This window comes from Dromiciops gliroides, chromosome 1 (assembly GCF_019393635.1).
Source record: "Dromiciops gliroides isolate mDroGli1 chromosome 1, mDroGli1.pri, whole genome shotgun sequence".
Lineage (NCBI taxonomy): Eukaryota > Metazoa > Chordata > Mammalia > Microbiotheria > Microbiotheriidae > Dromiciops > Dromiciops gliroides.
Window position 1 is genome coordinate 90,666,072 of NC_057861.1, and position 14,493 is coordinate 90,680,564.

General features: G+C 38.7%; 1 protein-coding gene and 1 pseudogene across 1 annotated transcript; one reads left to right on the plus strand and one right to left on the minus strand.

Annotated features, from left to right (window-relative positions):
- The first annotated feature begins 2,707 nt into the window (after positions 1 to 2,707).
- Positions 2,708 to 4,650, plus strand: LOC122746047 (60S ribosomal protein L22-like 1). The gene is given in 3 exon segments (XM_043991527.1): positions 2,708 to 2,733; positions 4,046 to 4,158; positions 4,391 to 4,650. Coding segments are annotated over 3 exon segments (399 nt in total).
- Positions 4,651 to 4,752: 102 nt separating this feature from the next.
- Positions 4,753 to 5,136, minus strand: LOC122735841 (annotated as a pseudogene).
- Positions 5,137 to 14,493: the final 9,357 nt, after the last annotated feature.

The window sequence follows — 14,493 nt, forward strand, 5'->3', positions numbered from 1 at the left end:
CCCTTCCTGGGGCAGTAATGCCCTTCTTTTTTTTTTTTTTTTTTTTGGTGAGGCAATTGGGGTTAAGTGACTTACCCAGGGTCACACAGCTAGTGTTAAGTGTCTGAAGCCGGATTTGAACTCAGGTACTCCTGAATCCAGGGCCAGTGCTCTATCCACTGTGCCACCTAGCTGCCCCAGTAATGCACTTCAAATGAGGAGGTTTCCCTTCCAGCCACAAAATGTCAGGGCCTTTGGACAAAGACCTTTATGCCCTATTCTAGTCATAGCCCTGGTAGTCAGAACTGTTGCTGAGGCAAGGGTTTGACCAGAAATCCTTTGGATTTCTTCCATCTTGGAGGTCCTGTGAGTCTGTGATTTTGTGACAAGATCTCTTGAGTCTTTTCTCACTCTAATGCTCAAGAATTCTTGGGTTTTATGTTGCTTCCAGCTCTGACAAGGTGTGATCCTTCCCAGTTATGTTTACCAACAGCTTTAGTTATGCACTGGGCAGTTTAACTTTCCTGGGGATAGAGTGCTGGTCTTCAATTGCATGTCTGAAATATGACAGTTTAAGACAAAGCCAGAGGCAGACATCGTCAACTAAATGGGCTTGAGATTTTAGAAGTGAATGTATCAGACAAGCTACAACAGGCAGTCAATCTATGAACTTATAACTCAGAGTGCCTCAAGTGCTAAAGACAGTGGATGTCAAGTGTTCAAAACTGACTTCATGTCAGTCCTTATCATTGACCAAGCACATTAACATTATCCTGTGTCTATATCCACAAAACAAAGGTTATTTAACTTTGACTTCTATATTGCTGAACCATCAGCTTTCCTGTTCTCCTAATTGTCCAGTTTTTCTCTAACAGAGGGCATTGAACTATATCTAGATAGAGATCTGGGATGTGATGCTAAAGAAAGACTCTGCATTAATTGATTTCTTGGACTTTGGGGGTGGGATTCAATAATTAACTTGCCATCAACTCCTTCCTCCCTGTGAATTCAGTGTCTACTTATTAGGAATATTTTCTTTTTCTGTGAAGAGACCCCCCCCCCCTTCCCAGTTATGCTATTCTCAGAACCTTCTGAGAATTGACCAATAAACCATTGCATTAAACTGAATCTCACTTATTAAAACAAGCATGACTCCACTGGTATGTTAGCAATAAGACATTGTCATTTTGTGTGCATTTTAAAACACATGAACTTTAGGGCAAATGTCTGGTTCGACACAAGCATTCAAATTGGTCAAAATGATTTGAAATTGTAGTGTCACAAAATTGAAAAAGACTGAAAAGATCATGTAGTTCAATCCATAATTGAACTGAAATACTCTCCAACATCCTTAACATAGGCCTTTTGCTGCCTCTTGGAGACCTACAGTAATGGAGAATATCCTTTACACCATGAACTTATAACCTTTTTTGGGTCACGGACCACTTTGGCATTCTGGTAGATTATGGACCTTTTCTCCTAATGATGTTTTTTTTTTAAATTGAATTACAAGCTTAATTTCAGTCCAAAGTTAGTGAAAATAAATATGTATTTATTTTTCCATCCAAGGTCATGTACCCCAAGAAATTTATCCATGGACCCTTTGCAAATCTGTGTACTTCAGCTTAAGAGCCCTTGCTCCATAACATCGCTGAAAAAATGGGTATGCTTGGAGACTTGTAATGGGAAGCCACTTCCTTTTAATATAGTACCTTTTGCTTTTGGATAGATTCATCAATTGAGAATGTACTTCTTATTAATAATTCTCAAGACATAGACTCCTACACATTTCTTCAAAGAGTAATGATTAAACATCTATTCTGTGTCAGGCATTGTTCAAAGTACTGGCCAGAATAAAACAATCCAATCCCTGTCTTCTAGGAGTTTATGGTCTAGCCTGGGGGAGACCATACAAGACAATGCACATATGCACACATATGCATGTATATGTATATATGGAGAGAGAGAGAGAGAGCCAGAGAGAGCCAGAGAGAGCCAGAGAGAGCCAGAGAGCCAGAGAGAGCCAGAGAGGAGACATACAGACAGACAGAGAGAGAGAGAGAGAGAGAGAGAGCGAGAGAGAGCGCCAGAGAGCACCAGAGAGAGCCAGAGAGAGCCAGAGAGCCAGAGAGAAGAGCCAGAGAGACAGAGAGGAGACAGAGACAGAGAGAGAGAGAGAGAGAGAGAGAGAGAGAGAGAGAGAGAGAGAGAGAGAGAGAGAGAGAGGGGAAGGAAGGAAGGAAGGAAGGAAGGAAGGAAGGAAGAAAGAAAGAAAGAAAGAAAGAAAGAAAGAAAGAAAGAAAGAAAGAAAGAAAGAAAGAAAGAAAGAAAGAAAGAAGAGAGAGAGAACATACACACAACAGCTACAAGATGATTGAGGGAGGGTAACAGCTAAGGACTTCAGGAAAGCCTCATGTAGAAGGTGGCACTTGATGAGTAGTGAGGGAAAGTGGGGATTCTATGAGAAGGCTAGTATATTTCAGGTATGGGAGGCAGCCAATGCAAAGGCACAAAGTTTGGGAAAAGAAATATTATGCATGAAGAATAATAATATGTATAGTTTAGTTGAATCATAACATGAAGGGAATGATGTGCAACAAAGTTGGAAAGGTAGATTGAAGCCAGAATGAAGGGATCTAAATGCCAGATAGGGGAAGTTGTACTGGATTCCAGTAGCATTAGGAAGTCACTGGAGTTTGTTTAAAGGGGAGTGACATGGAGAAGGGTAATGGTGGGAGTAAATCAGGCTTTCAGGTAATTCAGATCAGACAAGTAGGTGGTATAGTGGATAGAGTAATAGGCTTTGAGTCAGGAAGATCTGAGCTATAAAAAAGTTGAAGGTACTGACTCTCTCTCTCTCTCTCTCTCTCTCTCTCTCTCTCTCTCTCTCTCTCTCTCTCTCTTTTTGAAGGTACTGACTCTTGTAGTAAGAGGTTCCTTCTTCCTCATTGGAGAATTTCAAACAAAGACTAGATGACCATTTGTTGAGTACACTGTAACAGAGGTTCATGCTAAGGTAGAGGTTGGACAAGCTGGATATTGAGATAATGTAAATCTCTGTAATTCTGTTATCCTGTGACCAAATGAAAAACTAAATTAAAAAATACTTCTGTCCAAGATATTCTGCTTCAAGAACTAGATAACATGCTTTCTCTCATTCAAGCCACTAATCTATTATCAAAGTAAATGGCAAGTGAAACTTAATGTGATCCTGTTAAATTTTATTCAAAACCTTTTTATTAAGCACTTATCATGTACAAAAACCCTCTGTTTATTCATGAGAAGAAGCATGGTACACTGTAATGAGACCTGGGATGGTACAAGAGAACCTACCTGACTTTTCTACTTGCTACCTTTATTGAGGCATTCACTACCGTGCTCACACATACAGGTTTTTTTGTTTTGTTTTGTTTTGTTTTGTTTTGTTTTGTTTTGTTTTGTTTTGTTTTGTTTTGTTGTTGTTGTTTCTGTTTTTTGCCTATAATGCAGAGAATTAGACTAGATGCAACTAAGATTCCCTTCTATCTGTTGATGCATAATCTTTTGAGCTTATTTATGTATTAAGGGGAAAGATATAAAAAAAGTCTTGGTCCAAAGGAATTTTCAATCTAAAGAAGGGAAAATATAAAAAAAGAGAAAAGGTATAGTGGCATAGGTCCATGGGAGACACAGACAAATTATTATGAGCAGTACAGGGAAAAAAGGAATACTTTCACCTGTAAAATTTAGTGACAACTTCATAAAATAGGTATAATTAATGTTGGACCTTAAAGTAACAATCCATGGGATATTAATTCAATAGGGCATACATATATTTAACACCAATTGACAAATGGAAATAGGGTAGTCAGGATAATATTCTAGTCATGGAAATTGCATGAGCAAAAGAATTAGGAGATGGCAAAATGATAATAAGGAATAGATAGTATTCTCTGTAAAAAGAAGGGGTTGGACTAGAATATCTCTAGGTTACAACTCTAAATATGATATTATGATCCTGTTACATTGGAATGAGGACTATTTGAAAAGATATTTTGTAAGATAAGACTGGAGCTCTTTTTGGTAGTCTGTCCAAGATAGCTCAGCTGAAAGATAAGAAAGCCAAGCAATCCACTTGGAAGTTTAATCTTGACCTTACTCATCCAGTTGAAAATGGAATCTTTGATTCTGGAAATTTTGGTACCTTCCCTAGTGAATATCTAGGGTTACCTTCCCTATTGTATTTTTTCTTTACTTTTCAAAAATAGGATCAATTCTTTTTTGTTTTGTTTTTGCAGGACAATGGGGGTATAGTGACTTGCCCAGGGTCACATAGGTAGTAAGGCTCAAGGGTCTAAGGCTGGATTTGAAATCAGGTCCTCCTGAATCCAGGGCCGCTGCTTTATCCACTGTGCTACCTAGCTGCCCCCAGAGCAGTTCTTGAAGGAGAAAGTTAAAGTCAATGGAAAAACAGGAAACCTAGAGGATGTTCATGTTGAATGCTTCAAGAATAAGATCACAGTTGTGTCTGATAAACAGTTCTCTAAAAGATACTTACAATATCTTATCAAGAAATATCTCAAAGTGAATAGTCATCATGAATGGCTTTATGTGGTTGCATCAGACAAGGAAACTTAAAAACTTTGTTATTTCTAGATTAGTCAAGATGAGAAGGTTCTGAATATTTTTTGAGTATCATAAAATTAATTTAAGCAAGAATCCATCTTTTGACATGATCTGTAATACAGTCATTTAAATATATAGCAGTCTTATATTATCCATATTTCCATATACTTAAGAAGTCATGTTCAGTGGTCTTTCTAATCTAACTTCTTGAAGAAGTTTTCCTCTCTTGTCCCTATCAGTTTTGAAAACATAATACCAGAAGACAAGGGGGCAATTCCAATCAGACCACGTAAGAATGAGGTCTTGGGTATGGATCTTACATTAGGGTAGACATTTGCTGTTTTTGCTGAGGTCCAACTAAATAAAGCAGGATTTTCGATGGTCCTCCGCTGGTGAGGGTTGTTGTACCACAGAAGGTATTTGCATTTGAGGCTGGCGTGGATGTCCAGCTGCTGGAGCTGCTCCTGCCAGACCTCAGGCGATGAGTCATACATGGCTGGATCAAGGGGTTGGGGGCAAGTTGGCCAGGTGAGACGGGGCATACGTGGACATCTTGGAAGCTCAGCTAATCACTGAATCTGAAGATTAAATGGGAACCTGAACCCTTTCCTAAGGGTTTTGAAACTTAAAGTATTCAAAAGAATAAAATATTATGAATACACTTACATAGGTCCATGGGAGACACAGACAAATTACTATGAGCAGTACAGGGAAAAAGGAATACTTTCACCTGTAAAATTTAGCGACAACTTCATAAAATAGGTATAATTAATGTTGGATCTTAAAGTAACAATCCATGGGATATTAATTCAATAGGGCATACATATATTTAACACCAATTGACAAATGGAATTTATTGGCAAATAAAACTTATAACAGTGACAAAAAAAAGGCATGTTGTGTCAACATTTCATAGAATCTTGAATACCAGTATCAGCGATTTATACTTTATACAGTAGGGGACATCGAGGCATTGAAGGTTTTATTGTCTAGTAGTAACATTTCAAGATCACTTGGATACTAATGTAGCATGGAGAAAGGATAGGAGAACAGATAGACTAGAGATAGCAAGACATGTTTGAGCCTAACTGAATGTTCAAGTCTGAAATACTTGGGTGTCTGAATTTTATTTCTTGCAGTGGGATTAAAGAGGAAGGGCCACATTTCAGGATTAGAAGCAACAGATCTTGGCATGTGTGTGTGTGTGTGTGTGTGTGTGTGTGTGTGTGTGTGTGTGTGTTTGGGGTGAGCTATGATGAAGAGTCACCAATGACTTAAAGATTTCAATCCTGGCAGTACTGGGTATATGGCAGTTCCATTGATGGTAATAATGAATTTAGGCACACATATAAGTAAAGGGGAAAATTTGTATATCCACTGTTAAACATTTTTAGTTTGTAGTGCTAGTGGGACATTTATGTAGTTGTATAGAAGAAGCAGTTGAAAATACAGAACTGAAGCATTCTGGGTGGTTAGAGATGGAAATTAATATCAAGAGTCCTCTTCAGAAAAATCAAAGCTGAAGCCATGGGAGTGATATTCCAACTTGTACATTATAATATCCCAACTCTAAAGTCACTTAGACACTCAACAAAAATATTATTATTATTATTATTATTATTATTATTATTATTATTATTATTATTATTGCAGGGAAATGAGGGTTAAGTGAATTGCCCAAGGTCACACAGCTAGTAAGTGTTAAGTGTCTTAGGGTAGATTTGAATTCAGGTCCTCCTGAATCCAGGGCTGCTTTTTTATCCACTGCATCACCTAGCTGCCCAAGAATATTAATATTTTTTTAGACATGATACCCTTGGAAATATCCTGGAACATCTGTGTTCTATAATTCTTTTTATTCATGTGCCACCTCCAAGTTAGATCTTCCCAAGTCCAACATGAAGGGGAATTCATAGAATCTCAAATTTGGAAGGACCTCAGAAGTAAGCCACCAAACCACTACTAAGCAAAAGTCAACTTTATAGCCTCCGCATGAAGTGAATATCCAGTTTCTTCCTAATCATTATGAGACTCATACCTCTGATCTTAAATGAATGTAAGATTCCTTGGACCATTATACTTTTATCAGGTGAGAATGTTTATTTCATTAAATTACAGAATTATCCATCAGAAGTATAAGCTAGGAGAGGAATAAAAAGGGAGATACCTGTACTGAATCAACCAATCAAAAGCCTCAACTAATTTGTAACAAAGTCTTAATCATTTTAGGAGGAAGTCAGTACTTCACGTTGATGAAATCAGACTGTGCTATTCCAGAAAATGTGTTAGGAATGGTTGGAGAAATTAGGCATCTAGTACTATGTATATTAGAGTGGGAATACTAGCAAGATCCCATCCATATGTTGGAGGAGCTGGAATCTGTTGCCTGTAACCACAAATAAGCAAGGGACATAGGGTGAAATTACAGTAAGTGTCACATAATGTCCCTTCTCTTTGTTTGCCAGAGGACGACCTTGTGTATTTTGAAAGGTCATAAGATTTGAACTTCCCATCAAAGCCATTAGCAGTGTCACAAGAGAAACATTGGATGAAAGGCAAACTGATTCCACAAAGAAAACATATCAGGCATATTGGGAATGTGGCAAAGCACAGCTATGGGAAGCATTGTGCTGGTAAGTGTTTAAGAACTGACTCTACAAATATATACACAAATACACACATTGTGGTAAGATTATTGGAATTTGGCAGACTGATTGGGATGAGCCACACCTGGCCTGCCCTGAGTGACATATGCTGCTGATGTCAGCAGGAGAAACCACTCTCCACAGGCAATTTTGAAGGACCTCCCTTTGGGGGAGGAGAGTAAATGCTCAGTGAGGGGAGCTCAGTCCTCTTCCAGAGTGACTTTCTTTCTGGTGGTATGAGCTGCAGGAGCAGATGAGTCCTGCAGGCCCTGGCTGCAAAGCTGTCTTTCCATTGAAGCTACAGGCCCCAGGTGGTGAGTTAACATGTGAGCCTTGCTCTTTTGAATTAGCTGAACTGGAAGTGAGTTTGCGGATTGTATAGACTTAGGTTAGAGTTAGGGGGATTATCTGTATTTTTTTCCCTATGCACTTGCCTTTGATTTTATTATTTTCACCATTGCTGTTTATTTTATTCCTATTAATAAATTCTGATTCATTTGTGGAGAAGAGGCTGTTAGGGTCCTTTCTTATTGGCCTGGGAGAAATATCTAAAAAGGCAGTTCGGAGGGGAGGGAGCTTTGGACCCAGAGGTCTCTCATTATTTCTGGGACCCCAATATTATAGTGAGACACTCAATTCATTCTCCCTATATTAAATTTGGCCTCCACAACATTTAAGTTTAATTTCATCATTAACCTTTTAGTCATCACATTCTAAAGTCTAGATAATTCAACAAAATAATCAATAAAATGCTGATTTGTAGCATTTGCAAATTTCTGAGTTCTAAATTTAAATGAAAATTTAACAATTGGATCACACATGTTAGTACAGTTGGTTCCTGCATATTCTTTAGCTTTGGGCTTTAAAAAGGCAACAACCTCTTAGTCCAAGGGAATGCCACACCTCTGGGAACTTCATGAGTTCTTGTAAAAGAGAGAATAGTTCTTCTAGTATTCAGGGGCTCTGAGTATTCTTTGGACACTCATGCTTTATAAGTTTGAGTCCACTCTACCTAGATATTATGAAGAAAGAAAATGTGTACCCTATGTGGGGCAAGGGGCGTAATATACCAACCATTTTTAATATGCTGCCTCTGTAAATAACCCTTTCAAAAACCCAATTAATTCTCACTGGTTGATAAGCAGTATGGAACAAAATGGATAGAAGCTCATAAGAAATGATAGGAGAAGGCCACGATACCTTTGCCAGCCACCTTCTGGGACCAGTCTCCCAATGTAAGTGGGAATTGAGAAGTGAATTTAGAGAGGGAACTAATATAATCATATATTAAAAAATGTAAGTAATCTTGGAGCTAATCTAATTCAATCCCTGCATTTTATAGAAAAGGGAGTCAAGATCCAAAAGCTACACAGTAGTAAGTGTCAAAGCTGAAATTTGAACTCAGGTCTTCTGAATGAAAAATTAGAAATTTTTTCAATTGTGTACATTGACCTCTAGCAATTGGGAACTTGCCACTTATGGAGATAACCAATTTAATTTTAATTTGTCTGTATTTGTTTTATGTATACTTTTTGTATATATTTTTCTCTCTTCACTTTCCACCCAATTCTTTTTCCTTATTTTGGCTTATGGGGCAAAACAGAACAAACTAATTCTTTTGCCATGAACTAGTTATAATATGTAGGAAGTTAAACTCTGGGATAGTGCATCTCCATTTGACTAAGCCCATTGTGGAGACATTGTAGACCAGAGGAAGGAATGCTGGCTTCCATCAAAGGACCTAGATTCAAATCTGGTCTCTGATATTTACTATTGATATGGGACCTTGGGTAAGTCACTTAACCAACCTAACCTTACTAGCCTTAACCTTAAAATGAGAAGGCTCAAGTAGATATCTTCTGAGGTCCCTTTTAGTATTAGATTTTTCATACTCTTCTAAGCTTTATGATGTACCTCAGATTATATTAAAGATAACATAAATGAGGCAGGTTCAGAATTCAAAATAATAAAAATATAGAAGCTACTCACATAACATTTTACATGCTGTCTCTCGTTTGATTCTCTCAACAGTCTATCAAGAAATGTACTAGGGGCAGCTAGGTGGCGCAGTGGATAGAGCACCGGCCCTGAAGTCAGGAGTTCCTGAGTTCAAATCCGGCCTCAGACACTTAACACTTACTAGCTGTGTGACCCTGGGCAAGTCACTTAACCCCAATTGCCTCACTAAAAAAAAAAAAAAAAAAAAAAAAAAAAAAAAGAAATGTACTATTATTTCAGTTTTATATCTGAGGAAGCTGAGACTTATATAGCTTAAATTACAGGCAGATAGGTGGCACAGTGGATAGAGCACTGAGCCTGGAATCATGAAGATAAATTCAAATCAATGCCCTAGATACCTACTAGCTGTGTGACCCTGGGCAAGTCACTTAACCTCCACTTGGCTCAGTTTCTTCCAGTGTAAAATGGGGATAATAATAGCATCTACCTTGCTAAGTGAACATTTGCAAAGTTCTTAGCACAGTATCTGGCATATAGTAGGTGCTAAATAAATACTTTGATTGTTTCCTTTCATCTTTTTCCCTTCCCTTCACCAATGGGTCAAATAGTTAAGAAGTACTGGAGGTAGAATTTCAATGTAGTTGCCTCCTATTTGAGTTTAATGATCTTTCTGCTTTTTTTTTCTTTTGTTTGTTTTGTGGGGGCGATGAGGGTTAAGTAAATTGCCCAGGGTCACACAGCTAGTAAGTGTCAAGTGTCTGAGGTTGGATTTGAACTCAGGTCCTTTTGAATCCAGGGCCAGTGCTTTATCCACTGTGCCACCTAGTTGCCCCCTCTGCTGGTCCTTTTTATTGAGGTTATTATGAATAAGGCATGGTAGAAGTCAAAGCTCAGTTAATTATTGTTGTTGATACCATCTATATCAGCAATTCTTGTTGTTGTTCAGTCATTTTAGTCTAACTTTGTGATTGTATGTGGCTTTTCTTGCAAGATACTAAAGTGGCTTGCCATTTCCATTTCCTGCTTGTTTTACAGATGAGGAAACTGAGGCAAACAGGGTTAAGTGAGTTTCCCAGGTTCGCACAGCTAGTAAGTGTCTGAAGCCAGATTTAAATTGAGGGCTCAATCCACTGTACCACCTAGTTGCCCAACAGCAACTGCAGAATTCATTCCTTCTCCAACAAGAACTTACTAAACGATATCATTTAATCACAGCATATTTAATTTTGTGAAGAAAGTCTCCTTTTGGGGATTTTCTTTTTTTTAATGACTTGAATGACACATTTGGCCAGTTTTCTTTGTCACATGCAAGTTGTTTTTACACAGCTGGTGCTTATTAAAAATTCAGCACCTTGAGTTATCTGAATGACTTTGCTTATTAATGCTATTGGGTTTCTTTGTTCATGGATCTAGCACTTCCCTTCCCTCCTCCCTCCATGGCAATAGAGGAGAGCTCATGTTTTCCTATCCTGACACATCAGATAACCCCTCCTAATAAAGAGTTCTCAGGCCATCTGGCTTGCCTGGGCTGACTGAGGGAGATCTGGAGGCCAGACAAAAGGAGAGAGTGCAGCAAAATGATAGTTGTATAGCAGTTAACCTCCGATCGCTTTTTCATTATCATTAGACCAGTGTGTGATTAACTGGGGAGCTTCATGATAGCCGTTTTGGAAATAGATGCATTTTTGATCTCGAACAAACATTGCTCTTCATTATGCAAATCAGCACTGTGGGTTTTTTGTTTGTTTATATTGCTGCTAAATTAAAGACTATTTTGGCAGGAGCTGCATGTCTTCCAGCAGTCATATGCTGTTGATTAATCACATATAATGGGCAGACAGCATGTGAAGTAAAGTAATTTCACACCAATCACTACCATTATTGAAGAACACTTTGACATACTGCCTCATCTGCCTCATATCCCACCCTCCAGGGAAAGAAGGGGACACAGAGAGAGAAGGACACAAGTTAAAGAGTGGGGAGAGAAGAAAGAGAAAGAATGAGCAAACGAAAGGGCCCAAGAAAGATGAAAAGGGGAGGATGATGGAAAATGAGAAATAAGGAAATGAGTAGGAGAATGAAAAGGAAGAGTGAAGACAGCATAGATGAAGGGGGAAAAAGGGGAGAGAGAAGAAAGAGGAGGAGGGAGGAGAAAGATAAAGAGTAAACAAGGAGAACTGATAGAGGAAAGGTGAAGGGTGATAGAAATAAGGAGAAAAGTAGAAAAGGAAAAGGGGGTGAAACATAAAAAAAACATGGGGAGGAATGAGGGAGGAAAAGGGACGAGAGAGACAGAAGAGGTGGAAGAAGGAGAAAGTAAGCTAGTGATGGTGGAGGGCAAAAAATAAGGAGAAGAGCAGGAAAAGGAAAAGACAGGAAGATGGAATAAAGATAGGGGGATGGATGAAGAAGAAGGGAAGAGAGAGAACTAAAGAAAGAGGAGAGAGGAGAAAAGGAAAAGGGAGGATAGAAAAGAGAGAAGAAGGAAGAAGCAGAAAGGGAATGGGCAAATGGAGAGAAAAAGAAAGAGGAGGAAGGGGGAAGGAGAAAGAATTATCAGAGAGAAGCAGGGCCAGAAATAGAAACAGAGACAGACACACAGATGACCTATTTCTGAATTCTTGATGTAGGCATACATTTTCAATTAACCCTTCCTCCCCCCAAAAATAAAGTGGAATTTACTCAAAGACAGATTTATGTTTAATTTAAGGACATAGTTCCTGACAAATGGTCTAAAAGTTGATTGAGATACTCTAGGAGGTGGTGGGTTCTCCCTGATTGGAAGTTTTCCAGTAATTGCTGGATGACTGCATTTGGGCTATGTTGCAGAGGGACTACATGTTCAGTCAGGAGTTGAAAAACATGGTCTTTGAGTCCTGTTCTGAATGAGATATTCTGAGATTCTGCCGGAGATGGAGGATATCCCTGTGTGTTGGCACAATCACTCACCCTAAGGTAAATTTGATCATTCAAACAAACATGATTTTATGAAGCACCTGCTATGTGCCAAGAGATTAAAAAGACAAAAATGAGTCTCCATTTACAAGAAGCTGACATTTTTCAAAAAGGGACAAGAACACATAATTATTAAATTAAATGTAAAATATAATTTAATACAAATTAAATGAAGGTGACAGTGTCCAGAAGTCACTGGAAAGATCAGGAAAGGCTTCCTTTAGCAGGTAGCCATTGAACTGATTTTTGAAGGAATAAAGGACTTTAAGATGTAGAAGTGAGGAGGCAATATTTTTCAGGAAAGAAGAACTGCTGTATGAGAAATTTAATTCTAATGCCTTCCTTCTGTTATTTCCTATTTGCCCTGTATATAGCTTTCTTTGTATATATTTGTTTGCATGTTATCTCCCCTCTTAGATTATAAGATCCTTGAAGATAAATTCTGGCATATAGTAGTTGCTTAATAATTGTTTATTGATTGATTGATCTTGCTGTTCCTAGTGCTTACCAGTGTGCCCTCAGACAAGTCAATTAATCTTCCCTGCCCTTAGTTTCCTTTTTTGTAAAATAAGTGTATTGCTTCCATTTGCTATGATTTTAGGAGTGAGCTAGGTGATTCAGTGGATAAGGTCCCAGACCTGTTGTCAGCAAGGCCTGATTTCAAAATCTAACCTCAGGCACTTACCTTCAGCAATTCACTTAAAGTGACTGTATCAGTTTCCCCATATGTAAAATAAAGATATGTTTGTGTTGTTGTGAAGGAAAAAAGGAGATACTTTTTATATAGTGCTTTGTGAGTTTTAAATCACAATATAAAAAAGACTAGCTATTATTCTTTGACCCTATGATCTAATTGATATATGTAGTCTCTATCTTACAATATTATTGTGAGGAAAATGTTTTAAAGAACTTATATGCATGGTAATATAAACATGAGATACTATTGTTAATATATGTATTATTACAATTACACAACTTTGGTCCAGTTACTACCATTCTCATCAAGGCCAAATGTTTAACACAGTGCCTAGCACTTCGTTGTTCAGGAGTGTTAGAGTCTTTGTGACCTTGTAGTCCACAGCTCACCAATGCTGTACATGTGGTTTTCTTGGCAAAGATACTGGAGTAGTTCACTATTTCCTTCTCGAGTGGATTAAGGCAAACAATGATTAGGTGACTTGTCCAGGGTCACACAGCTAATAAGAGGTAAAGGATGGATGGCTAGAGTGTTGCCTTGTTATTCATGCAATATTAAAAGAACCAAAGGGATGTCTCCTGTGCATTAAATGTGTACTTTATGGAGGATGACAATAGAGCCATAGATAATAATCATACAGTTTGAGAAGTAATATAGGGAAAGGTCGTCTCTTTCAGTGGAGAGACTACCTGACCTAAGAGATATGGGGTCAAATGAAGTTTTTATGTGCAATTCCTTTAACACTACTCTCTACTACTTATACATGAATTATTCCCATTAATGCCAGCTGTCAGTTACATAACATTCTGTGGGGGTGAATGAGGAGTGTTCGGAGGAGGACCAGAACCTCTAGTGAGAAGGTTTACTGAGACTTTTGTCCTCCAACGCTCACTTGTGGCTCCAAGAAGCTGTAACATAAGCAGCAGCCATGCCCTTATAAAACTGTATTGACAGATGAGCCAAACTAGGTTGTGTAGCCAAAGGGACTAAAGTCCTTCTATGACTTAGGCTGATACCTACCCACGCATGTGAAGACTTTTGCAGTGAAATGGATGGTTGAGAACAGTTTTGTTCCAATGGCCATGAAGGTAGCTAAAACAGACTCTATGGAACACTTAGAGTTTGGTCAGACATAGAACACACCAAGGTTCAGCACTGCATTCCAGGCTATCTCTAGTGGTTTTGGCTTCTGTCTTTCCAGTGGAACTTCATGATTCTAGAAGAGAGAGTGAGGCTCATAAATCTGTGCAATTCTGCCACACTTAAATCAAATTCATGTTCAAGTCAAGATATCACCCATCATCCACTACTTCTTCCACCATAATGCTAACTCAAGCATTATGTCATTGGTCTTCTTTAAAAATGAAGGTTGGGAAGATGGCAGAGAGGAAGCAGCAAGCTGCCCGAGCTCTCCTTCTCTTCCCTCAAAACGAACATTAAATCAAGCCTCTGGACAGATTATGAAACTACAGAACCTGCAAAGAGACAGAGAGACACAGTCCTCCAACCAGAGATAATTTAGAAGACTTCAGGAAAAGGTCGGTCTGACTCGGGCAAAAGGGAGGCCCAGCGCAGGGCAGCAACCCAGCGCCGAGGGGGTCGGGGCAAGTCAGCAGAAGCTGCAGGCCACAGCCGAACAACTGAGGCTCCCGG